At 39.0% G+C, this 22,028-nt stretch overlaps 1 protein-coding gene across 2 annotated transcripts in view; it reads right to left on the reverse strand.

The window, feature by feature from the left end:
• Nucleotides 1-22,028, reverse strand: part of MAP3K20 (mitogen-activated protein kinase kinase kinase 20) — a 96,274-nt gene that overhangs the window by 49,589 nt on the left and 24,657 nt on the right. For both annotated transcript variants that reach the window (XM_075028431.1, XM_075028433.1), the window contains exons 3-8: nucleotides 14,202-14,289; nucleotides 9,866-9,967; nucleotides 9,035-9,100; nucleotides 8,023-8,051; nucleotides 7,774-7,911; nucleotides 1,642-1,728 (exon numbers count right to left, since the gene is read on the reverse strand). In XM_075028431.1, the coding sequence (XP_074884532.1) occupies nucleotides 1,642-1,728; nucleotides 7,774-7,911; nucleotides 8,023-8,051; nucleotides 9,035-9,100; nucleotides 9,866-9,967; nucleotides 14,202-14,289 (510 nt within the window). The remainder of the gene's footprint in view (nucleotides 1-1,641; nucleotides 1,729-7,773; nucleotides 7,912-8,022; nucleotides 8,052-9,034; nucleotides 9,101-9,865; nucleotides 9,968-14,201; nucleotides 14,290-22,028) is intronic.

The raw sequence follows: 22,028 nt of genomic DNA on the forward strand, positions 1-22,028 counted from the left end.
AAATTATGAAGAAAAGTAGCACAAACTGACTTTTACAAGGTTTATGCTGGGCATGTTCCCTAAGTCATGGCCAGAAAAAATAAAAACCATGTAAGCAAGTGTTAATGCCCTCTAAGCTCCCTGGCACCCTTCCGAAGAAGATGGCAGCAACAGGCTAGTGGTACCTGGCAGACAAACAGCTGGCTCTGAAAATGTCACCCCTTAGGGTTTCTTCAGCCATGAGTAAAATAGTCGTCATGTCCACATTTTGTTCATACTGTATTTTACACAGTTCTTTGCTCTGGAAAACTGTAGAGAAATGTGTGTTGTACCCTCTGACATCTTTCAGCACATGACTACATCTCTTTACAATCTTCCCAATGCCACTCTGCACCCTTACATAAAACTGCACATGGTAGGGATAGGAAAGAAATACTGTTGATGGAAGGCTTTATGGTTCCTCCTTCAAACTGACATATTTGGCTTTTCCTAAACCAGCAGAAAGAGTCTTATGGTGCCTCCTGCTCTGATAAACATTGTAGAAGACTACAGTCTTAATCTTCACACTGTTAGTGTAGCATTTCCAACTAATCAGTATATCACAGTATCACTCACTGGAATTAATCCAGTCCTCAAATAGAAGGAAAAAAGAGAGAGGAAAAAAAAACACCAACAAAAAATATTAAACTAAGAGGAGGAAACCTAACTCCTCTGTTTAACTCTGAAGCATTTTGAGAAACAGTTTATGTAGAATAATAGGAATCCGTATTGTACAGCCACTGCCTTGCCATTGTAATGTTTCCCAAGCTTCCACTGTGTCTAGATAGAGGAGGTTTCATCTTTGTGGAGGATTTCCATGCTTGTCTGTGTGTGGTACAGTCACAACTTTAAATGTTTTTTAAATGTAGTTACTGTCTTTGATATCAAGGGACTATGCGTTCAGATATACGCTCACATGTCCAACTAACTGAAAGCCTCAATTTGTGAGAAGAAGAAAAGCGAGGCTGGGGACAACTGTACAAACGGTGTTTACACCACTGAAGTGCTTTTGAAATGGAAAGACTCTGCATGAGGAGGCTTACAGCTATGCCACAGCCTTGCCGATACCAGTGAGGAGCTCATCTTCAATGTAGTGTTGAACGTAGGTGGCAAAACTGTAATTTCTGTCTTTTTTTAAAACTATTTTTTCTTCTTTTATTTTTGAAATTTTCATCTAAGCGGCAGTTTCTTGTACTATAGTGACTCCTGCTGGGAGAGTTAAGTTGAAGTAGCTGAAGGTCTCTTACAGATATATCAACTCCCGGCCAGTAAAAAGATGTCCTAAACGCAGGAGATGGAGTTAAACTGTTCCCCTACCTTGGACGCAATGGCTTCTTTCATCACTAAGAACAAACCCCTAGGTTTTACAATTGAGACTGAGAAACTAGTACAGTACTTGTACAATTTTTGATCTACAGCATCACGACGTGAAGCTGCAACAATTAGATGTAAAGGGTCCATTCATGAGGAATAACATCACTTTGACCCTTTGTGTTAGCTCCTACTGCTAATCTTTCCATACGCGTGAACTTACTTTCAATTTGAAGAAGATGAAAAAGTCTTTTGCAAAACCCCAATACTGTTTTCTGATCTATGTACCTGAATGTAGAAACGTAGTCTTACCTCGTTTTTTTCCACTACAAGCCAAGCTACTTGTAATCCTTCCAAGCCTTTAAAGGGGACCTCCCTTGTTAGCATCTCCCAGAGAACCTGGAACAGAAAAAAAGAAAAGAATTTTTATTTCTGTACTTTGTATTTTAAATACATTATTAAACCTTGATACAGCACTATTCTGTATCCAATTATCAGGCAACCAGTTTCCATTTGCAGGAACTTGGACCAGTGTTTGTGTGCAAGATCCTCTCACTAAATTAATTTGAATGTTTCTGCTTTTTCCTCTACAGAAAAGCCCAGATGAAAAACTGGGTTGTGTGGGGTCTAACGCCTGCAATTTTGTGAGAGCAATGGAAAATGCTTTTTACTTTCTTTGACCACTATAAAGTTCACATTTGGCAGTTGAGACTTGGGAAGACAATGAACTCCTCCTCTACTTCTCAGCCCCAACTAGACACATCTTTGCTTTGTAGTCATTTTGCATTTAAAAATATTTCTATATGATTGCAACTAGTGCTTCTCAGGAGTCAGAATACAATCCAAATGGTATTTTGCTCCTATGATATGCCTATGAAAATACTGAATATAATTTTGCAAGTAAAACTGTAATTGTTTATCTCCAAGTATGTGACTATGTTAAACTAAACAATATATAGCATATAAAAAATCACTCTGTTCTCGTTGGTATCTTATAGATGCACTGTCCTTAAATATGGAAAGATCTCCTAATTTCACATGCTTTTAGCATTTTGGTACACAGTACCTGAGAATCTATGCTGCTCTGTAGAAAAGAGTTTGGCATCACCAAAAAAGGCTTCAAGTCAGTGAATCCAACTTGCTTTTCTGCCATTGGAGTTCGACCAAATTAACAGGCACTTTGTACCTTCACTTGTATATGTCTCTTTTTTTTATTGCTTAAATGCAAACCTTTATATACATACCTTGTTACAAATATCTACATACAACCTTTTTCTTCTGCTCATGTAGCAAGCATACCAACAAAAAAAAGACATTATTTATGTAGGATCTGACCAAACGCATTAAGATCCTTATGCGAGTCTCTGTATCCTCGCTATTTGGGTTAGTACCCAAGCTTATTCCAGCTACATCATTTTAAATGGATTCTGGCCAGCTATGAAGGTAATTAGAAAGAAAACGCGAGAATATTGGCAGATGCTGCTCAAGCAGAAAAAATGCATTGAAGCAGAGTTGGGCCTTTAATCAAGCGAACAGGGTGCTCCATCAATAGACCTATTTGAATAATTCTGCTTGAGTCAGAAGACTGATCAGTAAAGGTAAGGGTATCTTGGAAAAATAAGTAAAAGGACAGCCTTCCTGAGAATAATAAATATATGGGGAAAGCTATCACAGAAGTATTCAACTCTCCTGTTTGCCTCAATTCATTCCTTTTAGAAGGAAAAAAAAAAAGGCACCTCAATTTGTAATACCAATTATCACCTCTCTACTGGTAGAGAAGAAAATTTAACTGTGAGAGAAGGAAATAATTTAGCAGTCCTGTGTACTTCAGACAAAAAAGCTGTGTACAAAACAGCCAGTTTAAAACAAAAGCCCCTGGACCAAATCAAACATGCCGTTGAGCAGCCTTGCAGAACCACCTTATCTCTATGGCTGTACCATGAAGCCGCAGAGAAGAAACTTGAGTTTGCACTTCAGATAGAGCAGTATCTAAATACATCATCCAAGTAAAGAACATAATGAAACACATGTTAAATATCTCCAAGAGCACTGAGCAGAAAAACTCTACTGCTCTGCTACCTTTCTTTCAGAAGACCATAAATTATTAGGGTTGTCTTGTTTCATTCATGCACATAAGTTTGTGCAGAACATTTTGCACTGAATTCCTTTATCATGACACCTTTAGTGTTTATTTCCACTGCCTGTATGGATCACTGCCTTCCTAAACCAACAGTGCTAGCTTAAAACACTTCAAGACTGCACATAGGTCAAGAGAAGTACAGCAATCTGACACAATATGAAGATTTTTTCTTAATGTCTTATTTTTTACTAATAGTAGATGTCAGAAATCCTTGTGTTTATTCACACGGGTTTAGAAAACGTTTTAATAACAATGCAAATTTCATGTTCAGGCCAATAGTGTAGATAAAGCCTTTCCTTCCAATGGTGACGTGTCTCCATCTTCAGTTTTATAGGAGCTTCAACCCCATCTCATGAATTAGCTGCCCTGAATCATCAGTCAAGGTGAATGATTGCATTATCAGTCTTTTAAAAAGCAGCAAATGGATATCTTCTGCATTCCCATTTGTCTCTTCCTGTCCCCAGGGTCATTCAGCAGCAGAAAAAACACCTCAACCTGACTTACCCTGGCCTCTTTATTGCAAGATACACTCTGTTCATTTTCAGATCTGGCTCCCCAGCTCACCTCATATGGAAATTAATCTATCTTCCATTTCTGGTGTAATTTAATTGAGACTGGCATGGTTCACTTCCCCTCCCATCTCTGATGGTGAGGATCACCTGCTTTCCTGATCACATCACATCTCTGTGATGACAGACAGTAGGTGCTTACAGAGAAACAGCCAAGCTAGACACAATGATGGAAAACAAAAGCAAGATCATTTAATGTAGTGGTTTGTAAGCTGTGGCCTCTGAAGATGTTGGGCTGTTCTTTGCATACAGAGAAACAGAAAGGAGCGACAAATTTATGACTGTTCACCCTATGCATGAAGCTGAGAATAAGAATTATATGGTCTTCAGAAAAAGCTCACACACTTACTTCTGTCAGCTCAGCTGTGCATTTCAATTCTTATCCTCTCAACTATGTGGCAACAACAAAAGGAAAAAAAACAACAAACCCCTCACATCCCCACCCCAGTGCAAAGCCAATAAAGATTCAAAGTGCCATATAGGATAGGGAACATCCAAATGAGTAATTTGAGAAAAAGCAAACACTCTGAACAAGTTCACTGAAAAAAAATAAATGTTTTCTCTTGGTAGGAAAGTGTTCACAAATGAGGGTCAGGAGCCACAATTAGCAGAAGTACAGCATGAGCAGAAAGTGTACTCTTAGAGGTACTGCCCTTAGGCATGAAAATTAGGTCAGTCTTTTCTGCATTCATCCAAGTGGAAGTCAAAGATCTCATAACTCTTTTCATAAAGAATAAGGGATAACCCCTGGAGCTGGCCAACATTCCCTCTATAAATAACCTATGTTCTCATAGCTAAAGCAATCTATAAACTATTGCTAGGAGTGTAACAGCTGCTACATTTAATGGCAGTCTGTATGCTACCAATAGCCAATTAATGGTTTTACATTTTTCTTCTTTCAAGTGTTAAAACAATTCAGATACATTGCATAAGCTTTCTATGATTAACCACATTTATACGGATACACAAACACACATTGCAGTGCACTACAAATAATTTTGCCAGGATAACATATTCTAAGCATATATCTTCATGATTTCAAAACAGCTTTTAGGGTGAACATTGTCAGTCCACATACACTTTCCCATCTGGAAGAGATGCAAGGAATCATTTTTGAGCAACACACACAATGACATGCGGTCAATTTCTGGGTTGATCACTTTTAACACTTGGTATCTGTTGTTTAGAATATGAATTTGGAAATGGATTAGAAAAGAGAATCACAGCATGGCTGAAGGAAAGTGCAAGATCTGTCTTTGTGTTGTAATAAATCTCCTGGAACATTTAGCTTTAGCATTTCATGGCAGTATTATAAATTATTTACTATATATCTCAAAGAGAATATACGGAACTGTTTAACCATCTGTGAAGAGCAGGACAAACTAATCTGAATGTTAGCTATAAACATGTATGCAACTGTTCACAAAGAGGAAAATTCACTTCAGCTGAGGAGCAACTCAGACCTATAAGGTTGCAGAAAGACTTTGACACTTCATGGAAAAAAGTTCTTGCACACCTTGAGCAGAATGTTTAAAATCACAGACTGGTTTGTAAAAAGAAAAACCAGTCAGGAAAAAAAATAGCAGAAAATAAATTAAAGAAAACCATGGGGAAGGCAACAAATATTGCAAACAGAATATCTATTCCTAGCATCTTACTAGTTTACATTTGAAAGGATTCTGTTCTTTGTTAACAGGACTTTAACTGAAGAAAAGCAGATTTGTCTCTCTAGCACAAAAACTGCTGGCAAGTGTTACACTTTGAAAAGGGATTCTTTGCATTTTGTTTTTATAGATTATAATAATTTGAAGTGACAAAAATACCCTTTCTAAGATTTTTTTTTATTTCAGTCTACTTGCTAATTCTGTGATAGCCTAACACTTACTATAGGGAGATTCCAACTTTCGATGTTATATTCGGACAATTTCTTGCTAGTATAACCCCATTATGTCAGTCATTTCATCAACAGAGAACTGGGGCCACTGCCATTCTTAATTTCTATCCCTGTAACTCCTCTGAAAACGATGGTGTTCCAAGACTGGAGTTATAAAAAGACAAATTCATTCCTAAGTGCTTATGAATTTCATAAGCTTCTACCCACAGTAGACCCCCATTAGCTCAAAAACAATATATTAAACAATGTGGGTCAAATATTAGTAGGCATACTAAAGTAGCATTATACACCCATAACCACATTAAAATACTCTAGTAACACTGAACTGTTTTCGTATAGAAGGTAGTTGAGTTTCACCTCCAAGCACAAAACTGTCAAAGGAGCTTTACTTTTTGGACAGGGAAAAATAATCTATGTGCGACATACTACTCCCAAGGCTCTGGTAATACTGGACATGATAAGATGTTAAACAATTTCTTACCTTCTCCCACTTCTTGAATGTTACTTAAAGCCAATTCACACCAAGATGAGTATGTGAGCAGCTTGAGCTATAAGACCACATTTGGAATTTCTCCTCTAACATTTTTGCTTTGTTTTGAAACTGGAATGCTTCCCTTCAGTGGATAATTTGCGATTGCTTCCAGTAACAGTTTACATTAACATTTATGTTTGTTAGCTTATGTTCTCTTACTGTTTGTGACCTAGTTCAATAAGTAAGCAAGGATTCTGAATCTGCCAATATAGGCTTTTTCTCCCTCCTTGCAAACCTTCAACTTTTCATTTGTAAGCAACGCCACATTATCTCTCACATATTTTTATCACTATGAACAACTGTTTGGCAAAAAGTTTAAGTCATCTTCCATCAGGACATCAGCTTAGCTATGTATAGCCACAGGTGCTAGCTTAAAACCATAGTGCCTCCCTCACAGCTATCTCATCCCATACTTCAAAGAGGAAGAGGCAATACTTGACAGATACTGAAAGAATTCCTCATTCTGCCACCCACTGTTGAATCAAAACTCAAAAAAGGTTAATACACAGATATGCATGGTAACTACAACCCCACTTCCTTTCCTTTTTCCCCCCAAACTCAGGGAAAGGCTATAGGGCTAGGCACAAAATTGGTCTGACCACTGGGGCTACTTCTAGCCTATTTTTGTATTGCAGAGCAAAACCAAATTAGAGTTTAACTGGGGACAGAATGAAATAATTCACATTACTGTTCCTGCAAACCTGACATTCTGATGAACTATAACTGATTGCTCCTCCTTCAGAAAAATGGCAAAGCAATGCTGGCCTTTTCTATATTTTTTAGATGGGGCCTCTACCGCCCCAAGGGGTACAGTCTCTATTCTCACAGCTAATGATAGCAGGGTCTTTTAAACAATTAAGCATGGAGAAGTAGCTTGCTTTTTAATATAAAATTAGTGATACTCCATTTTATGAAACGTGGAATCCTAATCATTTCATCCTGTTATACACCTATGGCAAGATAACAACCTTTTTTCTCTTCTGTTCCACTAAAAAACACAAGCAGAGATTCATGATGCAGATTGTTCAGTGGCTCCTGCAAGCCTTCAGACATATGCTGAATACTTGTGGTAAAACATGCACTTCCCACACTGGCATGCTGCTAATCTAATGAGATAAGGATCTTACTAAACATGCAAGACACCATTCTTCCTATCATTTTCAAGCATGCAATTATAAATTATGGGTCAGTCTTGAAAGAAAGCATGATATTTTTTGTTGTCCTTATTTAGAATTGTTGTTCTTGCATCACATGAATTCTGTCACACTAGTGATCTGCTACTACACATTAGGAAATGAGAGGCGCTCACCACTCCGTACGAGTATGTGTCACATGTTTCAGACACCGGGAGACTCTGTATAACTTCTGGGGCCATCCATGGAAAAGTGCCCACTAATGACATGTGTGTTGTATGGGAGTGGAACCTTGAGGCACCAAAATCACAGATCTGGCAAAAATTAAAAATAAACAGATATTAGAGTACCAACCTCATTCATCAGGCATCAAAACATCAAGTCAAGCAGCAACATCTCTCTACAAGTAATTAAAGTGTTCATACCTTTAACACGCCATCAGCAGCTATAACAACTGAAAAATGAAAAAACAATGTTACAAGAATGCTATTAAAAATAAACACAATACATTTTCACAGCAAAAGACTTTGCTTTTTATCAAGAAAAATGATCCTACGGTGAGCCAGCACCTGAACAGGCACACATACACGATTGTCCTGGTTTCTTTGAGAAGCTTTAGAGAACATCTGCTGAATACCTGCAAGCCTCTGAACAAACACAAAACCTTTCAGGCCTTACTGAGTTCAAAGACAGCAATACAACTATAGCTAAAATACAGATAAACTCCATTCTCCCCAATGTAGTTAGGCTTAACAAGAAGCCCGCTGAAAGATTCATTAATAAAAGGAGAAAACTTACAACTGAGGTGAGATCTAAACTTTTCTCGACTATTATCTCCCTATGTGCATTATAAAAATCTGTGTCCCTCCTATCCCACTACTAGTAGTGAAAGTTTCAGTTAAAAGCCAATGTTCAGCAAATTTCATAAATGGTTGTCAGCTGCCAAGTACAGATTAACCAGTGCAGCTCCAAACTGAGTGCATATTACTCAAAAGCATGAATATTTGTCAGACCTCAAAACTGGCCACAGTAAAGACAAGATTTTCAGATAAGAAATATAAGAATAGACTTATCCAGTCTATTGTGTCTGGTGTCTGCCAGCCTTTCCTGGTACTCAGCCTTTGCAAATAGAAAAAGGAAGTGAGGAGTGTCCAGACAATGTCTGACAGCTGATAAGGTGGGTGCAATCATGGTCAGCAAGACACAACTTGAAAGAGCCCTCCACAATGCTCTAAATGATGCCAGGGACTGTAACAAAGGTCAGACAGGCTCAGGATGGGGAGGACGAACAGACTCTTCTGTGCCTCAACAAGTGCAGCTTGATGACAGCCAAGGCATTAGTTAGTTCTGCTTGTTCACAAAGCTCAGGTACAGATTTAAACGCTACTTTATCAGGTAATAGTAAATGCAGAGCGTTTCAGTGTTTTGCTACTTTACCATTCCTGGACTTCAGATCCCTGTGGATTACTTTGACGGGAGCTTCCATGTGTAAATAGTGCATTCCTACACAAAACAAGGGAACAATCTAGTTAGGCAGGCTGAGCGTGGCCACCACCTATCAGCAGTCATGTTTTCTGGTTCCCATTAATTGTACTCATGACGAGTTGGCATACCAGTATGCCATATGCTGCAGGAGAAGCAAAGCTTCCCATAAGCTACTTTGAGTAAAAAACACTAAGCAAGGCTCATATATCTTTCAGAGCATCTATATGGGTATGTTAATGCTTTTTAACGTCACATTTAGTTTTTTTCTCTAATGTGGTGCCTACACAGGGAATCCAAGATATGAATTTACTGTTCATTCATTAGTTTACAGTAATTCTTGGTCACAGAGAATACAAAGGATGAAACAGCTTGTTCTGCATTATTATATGAAGAATCTCAGTATGTTTGCTGAGAATAAGCCCTTAGCTTCCTTAAACGTCCCAATTCAAATCAAATGTAAGGATAATTATGCACTTTACCTCATAATTACTCTACATCAGCAAAATTATCCTCTTGGGACTCAGGGGCAAACCGGAAGTAAAACTGGCTCATAGAAGCCATTTTCACTCCAGAAATTATTTCAGATTCATAATAACCAAGGAACTCATTAAAAAGCACAGTGAATGGGGATTGCTTTTTTTATGTTTGGTTGGTTGGTTGGTTTTTTTTTACAATTTGAATAGGAAAGTATAGGAAGGCATTTCTGACTTCATAAGGAAAGCATCTCCAGCTGTACACTTTGCTGGCTGTGTACGATAGTAATGCACTACTCATCTTGCTTACCTTTAGCTATGTCAGTTGCCCAGGTCATGATATGATCCATATCCATCTCTTCACTTTTGTTACTATTAATGTAATCAAACAGTGAGCCAGCAGAAGCATACTCTGTTAACAAACAACAACAAACTCACTCACATGACTTTTTAAAACATTGCACCTAAACTGAAAGACCTAATGGAAACTGCCAGTTCCAGAAAGCAGTCAACCTCTGCCTTAATGATGAAGAATTTGAGTCCAGCAGCTAATATTGTTTGTAGTGTAGTAGAAGAGTGGTAGTTTGTTCTGATTATCCCAATACAGACATAATCTACTGCTAGGAGGAAGGAAAAAAAAAAAGTAAAATCATATATAACAACAGGCATTAAAATGAAAAGGCATTAGAAAGGTCTGGTGTCAAGGAAGCTAAGGCAAAGCAGTTCAAATTCCAGAGTAAAAGGTTCTGGATGCTCCTTGTTCAGAATCAACAGACCTTTTTCTTAACTTCTCTCAGCTACACCTACAGGAACCCACAGCAGGATTAATATAGGTACAAACAACGGCTTTTTTGGCCCGTTGGTGTTTGCAAATGTGGCAGATGGAATCCAGTCCAACTGTCAGAGTTTGCGGGTCTGAGAGCTGGAGTAACAAGCTAGTTACACCTACACACATTTGGGTGTGAAACTGGAGACAATTGAAACCTCCATAGTGCCACTCCTATATAACTTCAAATTCTTACATATTTAAACAGTGCATTTGCTGCTCCTGATGAGAAAAGCAGTTAATGGATGAGTTATTGTTACCAAAGACAGAGGATATTCCCCAATGGTAAGCAGTACTGTGTACAAATGATGCCGCATAACAAAGGACTTTTTCTAATTATTTTTTTTTTAAAGTAAAAGCAGATGTTAAATATATAACGTTCTGTTAGGAAGAAAGGGTTTGTTAGTAGAAAGGGAAATTAAAATTTTCTTTTCCTATTTCCCCATGGAGGAACAGAGTAGCAGATCAAATCATTTGTTCATGAAAAAAAATGTAAGGATGAAACTAGAGGTCTAACCCTGAGGTAAGCAGGCCAGATTTCCATGTGCTGCAGGTCATGTTCAGCAGTCTAAAGGCTGTACCTCCTCTGCTTAGTATTTATTAAGTAAGCTTTACGTTTATTTAGTATTCATTCATGTTTCAGTGAAAACACAACATGACGTTTGTGAATTGAAGCAGCCAATATATTTTCTTCTATCTGGTTGCCAAGACAGAGTGGGCACATGTCACCCAGTGTAACGCAAATAACACAAAGACCAGGGGGATGCAAGAAGCAACTTCAAGCCTTTCATCCCTCTCTCCCAAGCCTATTCACTGTGCTTCTTGGGCAGAATTTAAAACCTACTTACACAACTCCCCAAATCTTCATACCTAAGGTGGCAAACCAGCTGGTATACAATTGAAATGCTTAATTTCAGCCACTTCAAAGCAGCCACAAGATCATTCCCTCTAAGACTACATCAAATATATCTGAATTGTTGTTAATAATAATATTAATCAATGAATGACACATGATAGGCTAAATGCATAAAAAATAAACATTGCTCCTCATCAAGGAAATCAAAACCACTGGGAGACTGCTGCATGGGGAAGGAAACTCTGGGACAAGACTGAATCTGCAGCCTAGAACATGGTAGGCCATATGAGAAGATACCAGCACTAAATGAAAGGAAAGAGGGAAAAAATAGGAAGTCCCGTGAAAGTAAACACTCAAGTGGCAAGTTAGTTTTGGGTCATTACTGCAGGACCTCCCACTGAAAGGAGTCTCTGCAGGAGACACAAGTGTTGCTTCTGATGTCACCGAAAGAGGAGTAAGCTGCTGACCTGCACATTTCCTCAATTAAAACATAAGCTTTTTTTACCCATGATGTCATCATCTGTCTTATAAATGGATTCTTCAGGAATAGGCTGGCTGCATGCTTTGCATGCCTTTACAATGCATAATTTGATCCGCCAGGGTCAGGGACAACTCAGCTCCCTGAGCCCTTTGCCACTCTGTGAACGGAGGCACGCAAGCTTCAATCAACATAGCTCGATCCTTTAGTATTGCTTCTACATATTTATTGTGCCACAGGTTTTTACTAGAAGCTTTTGGATTTGGAAATCGTATCGCAAGCATAATTTTCTGTCAATAATGGAAAAGAGGTATTTGCTTTAGAAAGAAAAGCTCTGAATGCCTGACTGGACCCAGTCTGTGATGGGCTGTGGGATACACTGTATGTTTTTGTGCGGATGGGGAGCACAAGCTCTGAGAACCTTTTGGGAGGAGGCAGCTGTGGTCAAAAACCAGATCTGAAAGCTAGGCATTGAGACTGCTGTTGACAGAGACAGCCAGTGACATCTAGAATGATGTGATCCATGTTAGCAGCTCACCGGGTGGGATGATCAGTTATCACACTAACATACATCCCAGCAGGAAAACGTGTTTTGACTGCAGATGTAGCCTTTCTCAGAGAACTCTTTTGACAATCCTACGTAAGACGTTATGTGCAGCTACTGCTTGGCACATGCCAATGCTTGGCTGAATGCCCTCATCTCCATCACTCTGAAGAAACATTAGCTTCTCAGGATTTACTCTTGTTTGGGATTTTCCCTTATAAGAAGTGGATCTGACTAAACACAGGATTAAGTCTGCAACACTGAAGGCCATCCAGAAGATCACAGAGTGAAAATCCCTCTAAAAAAAATTTCAAGCACAGTTAACATTTCTCAGTAGCCATTCTCTCATTTGAAGATGGTGTGGGGAAATGGAGCCTTGTTTCCCTTCCAACCCATGGGACGCCAGTCTCCTTGGAAGTTGCAGGGAGCACCAATGCAGTTTGTTAAAAAAAGCTTTTTTTCTTTAGCCAGGATGGAATTAGAGCTCCCTAAGTAACAAAGTGATTGGACTACATAGTGTAGTCTCTTTTTCACAGATGGTTAGAGTCCCCATGCCCAATGACATAATGAACTACTTTAGCGGCTGTCTGTCCTGTGACTGGCAAGCAGGTCAAATGTCCTCTGAACACTGACCTTTTGTGAGATCAAACTGAGGACTTTCTGATCCAGACATCATCCTGAGTTGTTGATTACACATCTCCTTTGCTACTCAGCTTGCTGATTTACACTTATTACTTATGTTATAAATTACAGTAAAATTACATTACTGGATTTATTAACTTGCTGTTATTTTCATTGCTTCAAGAAGGTATTCAAGTTCCTGTCTATATGCTATCACCAGTGCATCCTCTGAGTGGCATAGACTGGTCAACACCCATGCGCCTCTGGAGTACTCACGACAACACCGTAACCTCCAGTAGGCAGATACTCCTGTAAGCAAAGCTCCCCTATCTCAGATGCGCTCCCACCGGATTACACTGCCATCTACTGTGATAATCAGACGTCTAAGAGACAGGTAGAAGTAACTGAATTTTCACAGGTTCTGTCCACCATCTGAGAACCAATAAACCTGAAGGGCAGTGTTTCAAACTGCTATTAGACTGTGCCACCATGCAAAGACTACTCTTCGCATCAAGCTCTTTGAAGTGTTACAGACGTGCCAAAACATGCCTCCTAATCCACGCTTTCATTTGCTTTGGGTTTATTTTCTACTACTATTTTACCTAGTTTCTCCCATACAGAAAAAGGAGAAATTACATTACCTGTAATGTAATTTTTTATCTTGACCAACTCCCAAGATAAGGGAAGGAAGCTTAAAGTGGTGATAGGAAAAAAAAAACCAAAAACCCAACAAACCAACAAAATCACAAAACCCAACCTCCACATAATTCTAGGAGTGCCAGAATGAATGAAATCTAGGTTTCACACCTAGGTGAATAAACGGAGTTGTCTTATGGGGTCTAATAAGCCCTTGACTCTATTTCAAATTCTTTCCATGGCTGGGAAGTTCCCAGTGCAGATTCTCCCGTTTTCAATACAGGCAGAATTCATGGTGCAGCTCTGCTCTGAGCACGCTCTCAGCCTTCCCTTTTCACAGAACTTGCCAGAACTTTGTATCATGAAAACCTCTACTTCTGTCACACATCAGTTAAAATGGAAAAGCAATTCAAAGAACAGAGTGAAAGTTTCTATTTAACGGAGTGCTGAGTTTGTGCATTAAGAACGTCACAGGCTCCGACTGCCTCTGTGCTGCTACCAGCTATGCTCCCAGCCTAGTTCCTACCTCCAGCACTCCCATTTACATTGAGGCAGGTGGTGCTAAGCACTCTATCATTCAAAGAAGGCCAGAACAATTAGCAAAACACTGAAATTGGGTAAAGCTAATACTTTGTAACACTGGAGTTTTACAGAATCAAGACAAAGGTCAGACAAAAATCCTTACCTGTAACTATGCCATAATTTGGAGGTTCAATGACAGCTCCGTAGAACTGAATGATGTTTTTGTGACTGAGCACGCTGAGTATTTCTGCCTGTTGAAAACAAGCAAACAAAACTGTTAGACAATTAGGAATGGGGCATTTGCTATAGTAGTTTAGTTTATACCCAAGCGGGTATACACATATGTGTAACATATATAAATACACAGATATCTAGGAAAGACTGTCCACAAATGCTTGGCATTTGAAAACCTCATGAGGGAGTTTGGCAGGTGAATGCTTAGTATGTTTGGTGAAAAAAAAAAATTTTTTTTCAGACTATTCTTTCATGGCCAAGGCACAGATGTAGAAGCTAAGTCTTTGGAAAAACTGAAGGCCTTGGAAAACTTTGTTCAAAGAAAGATCTGGGATTTTTGGCAGAGTTGCAGCAGTCCTATCCAAAATTTGTGTTTATGCACAAAGTACTATGGGTTCAGTGAGTCCAGCACTTTAGGCTGTTAGAGCATACCATGCACACACAGCTCCATCCAATGTTTACTGGAAACGTGGAGTTTCCAAGGCATGCGCTGTGGAGTCTGATTGAATACACAGAGCAAGTATGCTTGAGATTGCCAAATAGCCAGCAGTATAGTTGAAACTGCTCCTCAGAGCAGGCTGCAGATGTTTGGAAACTCTGGGTAAATATACAAAACCTTCAAATTCCACTTGAACAATGCTTCTAGGTTTGAAAGAGACTGAGGAAATCAGAACGTATCCACACAAATTAAGGCATATAGTCCCTATGATTTTTGCAAGAAAAGAAGGTCAGATGTCTCATTCAAGGTCTCTCAACAGTTTCGCCTCTGTAGTATATTAAAATAAATATTCAAGAGATTTTATACACGTTTTTACAGAAATATATGTATTATACAAATACAGAGATATGCTAGTATATATTTTTCTCTACAGCAATGCATTACTTTAAGACTTTGAGATTATGTTAACTCTAAACCAGCCAACAGCATCTAGTAAGAACAAAATCACAATTAATTCCTCTGAACTTATCGAAGGTATCTGATCTGACAGATCCCTTCTTGGATCCCTTGACTAGCTGTAGGAGTATTGCTGTTCACTTGCAGGTGAGTCTTCCCACAGTTGCTTAGATAGTTGCCACTTAAATTATTTTGTAGCCTTGTAGATTCACCGAAAACAGGAATACTATAGCAGCTTTGATGCAGAAAACCTTGGTACATCAGGTAGTGCTATTGTAATAAATGTAGACATAGCAAAACAGTCATTTTTTTGGCCTGTGTTTTATTGCTGGTACGATGATACACGTGTGTAACTGCATTAATACAAAGGTGTCAGCTCAATTTTTTGCTATTGTTGTTTAAAACCTTTTCTGAGTAACTTCAACACAGTTTTGAGATAAGACCTTTATCTTTAGGTAATGCACTGACATTTACATATATTCAATTAAATCTTTAACTATAGCTTTGAACTTAACTTGGGTTCCACTAGTTCTTCATGCTGCTTAGCCTGCTCAGCAAGGGAAACAGTGTTACCATGAAGTTAGTCATCCTTTTTCACAATACCAGAAAAGTAATTTTTTAAATGTATGCTGTTTTCAGCAAATCATACTGCAGACTGACTTACCTACAAGTCCACAAAATAATTTAATTGGCAGCTAAGCACATGTTGGAAGACTCACCTGCAGCAGCACTCCTACAGCCAGTCAAGGGATCTGAGAAGGAATCCATAGATCAACAAGGGATCTGTTTGTCGGCAGAAGGAGCTCTGCCCTCCAGCTGCAGCCCCACCAGCCTCCCAAGGCAGGGGACTCGCAGCAGCAGCACTGCCCGTTTCATGAGCTGTACCTCCTACCTCCTTCAGTAGCCTGGAGGATGCAGATGACAGCCTAGTCATTCAAAACTCCACTTCCACGGCCTAGCAAATGCAAGACCCCTACACTTCAAAAGCTTCTGTATTGTATCTTCTTTAGGAAATATTAAATTGGGGAATGTCCTCTAATTCCTACCAGCATTACTACCAGATAACCAGGAGACCTAATACTCCTTGACTGCCTATCTGAATATTGTTAGAAATGAGACAGGAATACCAGGCCACAAACAACATTAGACAAAACTATCTAGACCATCTTTTCTTGAACACCTTGGCCAAGAGGAGTGGAATAAAACTATCTTCTGGCACAGTACTTAAAAATCCATGTCTTCAAAGCACTGTGCACACCACCTGCTGATGTTTACAGTACGTGTACCTCAACAGGCCATTAAAATTAAATTGACTGGTCTCACATTTAACTTTCCCATGGCATAATGTATTTAGACCCTGGCTATAGAAGTAGTACTAGATGAATCTTTTTAAAGAATGATTAAAAATGCCACATGATGAACATATCCAAGTGCCATAGCTCCCAATTCCACTGCAGCAATGTGCAGAACCCAGTGACTGTCCTCCATCTCACACAAGATGCTGCTGGATCCCGTAAAAGCCCACCAGAGTCATTGGACAACAGGAAGGGCCACACTGCAGCCACCAGAAAAACCCAGGCCTACCAATCACCCAGTGCTACCGTGAAATGGGCAACAAGCAGGATAGGAGCACCGGGCCAAGAAGACGAGTCCTTCGCTGCCACGGGCATTACAGATACACAGTGCTTTTATTATTTGGAGATTCAAAAATTATTATTTTCTAAGATTATCTTATTTACAGTATATTACACACCAAGATCGCATTCCAGGAGTATGAAGAAATGCTGTGTCAACCATGGCTAATACCCTCATCTTCACATTGATGTTAATACTCTAAACTGGGATTTAACAAACACCAAAGCAAGCTTCCACCTAAGAATAAGGAAAGGCATCTACTAATTGCCCACAGATATCCCATATTAAGAACCTGGGGGCGGGGGGGGGGGGGGGGGGGGGGGAATTGCCAACTTTTTCTAAGGACCATTAGTTCTGAAAAAAAATCCTTTCTAAACACTTAATCACTCTGCTGTTGTTAGCGCTAGCGATTCTAGACTATTCCTTTCAAGTTTTGCTCTTTTCAGTTGCTATAGATCAGCTGTGAACTCTATTAGCCAATTTAAAGACACTTATTCCTTACAGTGAGAACCAGATGCACGTCAATCCACATCTTTGAAGCTTTTGTACTTTTTTTGACAAGAAGGTGCCATATTTCAATGAAAGACTGACTTTCAGATAGCAAATTACAAAGTGGTGGTTAAAGACTGGTATTTCAAAGGTCTCTTAAGCACTTACAAGAATATTTAGAATCACCTTTAAGCATCAAACTCATACTTATATCCAAAATGCCTAAAAGCTTGGAAGAAAATCCTGCCATGCATCTGTCTGCCTAAAGGCCACTGAAGAAGCCAGCCCTCACTGGCTTGGGCATGACATGCTCACTTCCGTCGGTAAAGTTGCTATCTATCTTACGCAACCTAAATGAGCATCAATTTCCTTCCTAAAGCCATGGTGCTGACAAGTAACAAGTCTTCAGTTATTTCATTATATTACTTTTTTGTGTGAAAGACAGATTTTTTAAAATTTTTTTTTTAAATGTTGGATCAAAGCAGAACTAGAAGGAGCTCAGCTGAAGGAAAGGCACAACCCAAACACGTAAATACAAACTCCTTGGACATAACATAGAGACACAATCAGACGCACAAGGTGACTGCAGTGGAGTTGAGTATTACATTTAGTCCCATGATAAGCTTAGTCACAGCCTGGTACTGATCATCAAACCATGCTAAAAACCATTCACCCCATACTTACACCACAGGTATGGGTAAAATTATGTCCCTCTCTCGAGTCCTGCTGAAAGGAATTACAGACTAGATGCCATTTCTTGAAGGCAAAGGCATCCAGAAGTCTAAACAAACCTAATCCACTGTTTACATAATTCAACCACTATCATGAAATCCAAGGTCAGAGCAAATTACACTAAAACCATTTTAATTTAATTCTCACTTAGTGGCTCCTGTGGCGTTACTGTAAATCAAACCCAATTCATAAGACAACTACAGTGTAAGGCTTACGAACTCAGGTAATCCTTCAGTGTACAAACTAATTGCATCCTATCAACCATGGTCTACATCACAGTGCTTAACGGCTAATTTATTTTTATGCCTGTTTAATCTCTGGTTATTGGCAAATGTGAAAATGTCAATTACATCATCTATGACTGACATCACCCTACAGCTGCCTCTAGACCTGCTAGGGCTGCTCTTAACCTTCTAGTACAAACAACTATGCATGAATACTCATATCCTCAGTATTTTCAGCAGGTAAACCCAGGGTCCTCCTCTACGCCTTGTCTGTTCAGCGATTGCTGAACAGACACCACCGACATAGATTTTGAGCGTGGCCAGCAGCAGATGAGGGGACGAAGCAAGCTACCTGGACAGCGTGGTCTCGTTACGAGCAGCACAAGCCTCAGCTCACTGGGATGACACAAGTCCTACCTCGCTTCTGCTCTGTCCACTGCCAATGGAAAAAGAGCAGCAAATGCAGCATAGCCCTGAGGAGATCTTCAAGGTCAGCGCTGACTGCAGATGTAGGCAATGGCCACCTGATGCTGAGCTGGCATTACTCAGGAACACAGACAGGCCCTACCATCAGATCTTTAATTGTAGCTGCAACGGCAGTAAGGATGTGGACGGAGGCACTTTGCATACAGCTGTGTTGTTGCCTGCCAGCTACTCATACCAGCCGCAGCTGCTCTTGTTAGAGCTCCCTATCCCAAGGCAGCTAAAGTTAGCAAAGACCAAACAACTCAGCATATTTTAGTTACTCTGGTCCTCCTTGGAAATACGTTAGAAAGTTGTTACGCTCACACTTGTAGTCAAGAGAAGTGATCAAGGGTTTGGGCTAGCAGCCTATTCCAGCAACACAGCTGGATCTGCAAAAGAACATCTGTCCAAAGAGTTTTTTCAGTATCAAAAGACTTTTTTGCTTGGGTCTGGGCAAACTAGGCCCACATCAACTTAACCACCATTTCCTCCAGGTCCCTTTGGAGCCACTGGACAGAGAGGACAAAGTACAGCCGGCCATCCTTCCACCCTGGTCTGAGCATGCTGGTTTAGGATTAACACAGGAAATAGCTGCAGCCCCTTGTGAGACCATCGGGTCAGCCAGCAGCCAACCGACTCTCCTGTTAATAAACCAGTTAATTGCACAGCAAGAGGCACCTTCTCTCCATGCAAAATTACAGGGTTAGACATGGTTAGCTACTTAATGAATCTCATTAATACAACTTCCTTAACTGCCTTCTAATATTTATTATTACATTATGCAACAGTTTGGTTATTTACTTTTCCAAAGAAATGCTTGCCATGTTTATTAAGGAGATATTTAGACACACTTAAGGCAGCTTTGAAAAGATATTTTTTCCTAAGTCTCATAGCATTTTAAAGGCTTTGACCTTTGTCATGTTCTTGGGAGAGTTGCAACTTCGCTACTCTCAGGGGGTTTTATAGTCTAATAAAAGGGCAGTTGGAAGAGGCCAGCTGATGTTTTATTAAAATCGTTCTATTTACTGACAATCACATACAAAAAGGATAATAGAATGCTAACACAAATCAACCCCAAACCTTTATTTCCAGATTCCTGCTCAAAAATACATTCAGTCTGTGTCCATTTTCATGTCTCAGGAATGATCTCCTGTGAATTCACTGATGTCTAATAAGGGATGATGTCTCTAATACATTAGTTTCTCTAGGTAAATGAGCCCAAATCATTTTACAGATGCAATACTAAGACAATGAGCATCTAAAGCTACAGTTCCGCTACAAAACACTAGTAAAATATGCATCTTAAAATCCTACAGGCTTATGATTTTTTTAATGTAATGCTGACAAATCATTAAGCCAAAAAAATTGCATATTTTTCACAAGATATTTTTATGTTTTACAGGCTTGAACATAAATATTATACAGCCTCATGATGATTCTTTTTAAAGCACATTAAGGTTTTGATAGAAGCCAGAAATTACCCACAGCAGATAATTTTTACTATTTCATTGTTTCTGTCTTTTCAAAAGTAAAAACTGAATACAATTCTTAATAAGCAGGATATAGAAACAGTTCATGTAATTTAGCTCTTTCTGGATTATTATCATGCCATAGTCTTAGACACCTAATGTTCTATCATTGCTAACAAATGTTCCTCTTGATATGCAACAAATAAAGGGATACAAAAAGAATTTTAGAAATATAAAACTACTAAGAATTTTACAGCAGGGATGTTATGCAATTATTACAGTTTTTAATATTAGAAAGAAAAATCAAGCAGATACAAAATAAAAATTTAGGACTCTGCCTAGTGTTTTGTCTGTTCTCATAAATTTTTGTAAGGAAAAAAAAAAAAGGTTTTGTGCTTTGTGGTCCCCAAGAAGAAAGCTATTAATAAGCAAAGCACAGTGATTATCCACTGACAATGTTTGTTAAACCAATTAAACTGTGTTTGATATTAACAAAGCAAGAGGAAAACCACACGAACATAGCAAAGTCAAAGAATCCTCAGTGAGATTTTCTAACTGCAAATAAGCAGAGTTACCACATGCTTTGATGAGTGCTGTGGACACCCTCCCAGCACAAATGTGTTACCATCCCTTTCAAAAGGCAATCACAGTTCTTAAGACTATGGCTGCGTATCACTAAAGCTGTGTGAGTTTGGGGTTCTTTTTCAGTACTCATTTAGAGGATCACTTTCTATAGCCCATTAACAAGTTAAAACTGTCAGCATTTGTCATGTCTTAGAAGACAGCCATATATTCAGTGTTTCAGGGATACTATTTCACAAACCACACAGAGAAGAAGGGTTAAATTACATTCTCAGATTGATGCCACCAGCACTTCTGCAAACAACAGAATTAAATTCTCATAAGTACATCTACAATGACATACAAAACACGTATTTAAAAGCATTTTGATTGAGCAAATGTTTCAAAGCATCAAATTTGCATCCAAAATTATGTCCTACACTCTTACAAATCCCAGCAATTAAAAGTGGAAATATAAAGGAAACTAATAAATTCTCATTGCTATATAATCATCTTATCATTATTTTAAACCCATTGTTTTCTATCACCACACGATTCTCATTTTTTGAAATCCTGTGGTAGAAACACACTTTAAATACCTTGTATTGAGTTTTAGGTTTAAATCTTGAAGAAAGAAAAAAAAAAGCACATTACCAAGATACTGCAACTGTCATAATGTACTGTGCTGAAGGAACATGGACGTAAATTTATTATGTGCTGTTACAGGTTCACCCCATCTTATGTAATTTACTTTAAAATACTTAATTTGCACCATGCAATAGCAAATGTGTATGGCATTTTTGGAGGTAAGGAACACCACAGGACATGTTAGTAGTAAAATATATTGGATATTGGCCCTTTTAAAAGAAAACTGAGTTTTATAATCTCCTATAACTTTTTATAGCAACCTTTGCACGTAACTTGGCAGTTTTAAGGATAATTTGAAGGCTATGGGATTAGGAGCACTATCTAGTAAATTCAGAACATCCCTGTCAAAACACTGCAAAGGCTTGCTGAACTCATGGAAAGCAGGTTGGTCTCTCCAAAAATCACAGGGAGATCTGTCCTTGTGATGTGGCAGCACACCTCCTGCCTTACGCAGAAAGAGGCAGTTAGATCAAGCTACCTGGCTCGATCCTGCCACTGACGTACATCAGGCCAGCACAATAACCACATGGAGCCCACCCAGCAGTAACCAAGCAATTGCAGGATCATGGTGTTGGTGTTCCTCATGATGGGAGTTAAAAACTTGCTATCAATGACAGAAGAGGCTGTTAACAGAAGCT

Source organism: Buteo buteo, chromosome 5, assembly GCF_964188355.1.
Source record: "Buteo buteo chromosome 5, bButBut1.hap1.1, whole genome shotgun sequence".
Taxonomy (NCBI): Eukaryota; Metazoa; Chordata; class Aves; order Accipitriformes; family Accipitridae; genus Buteo; species Buteo buteo.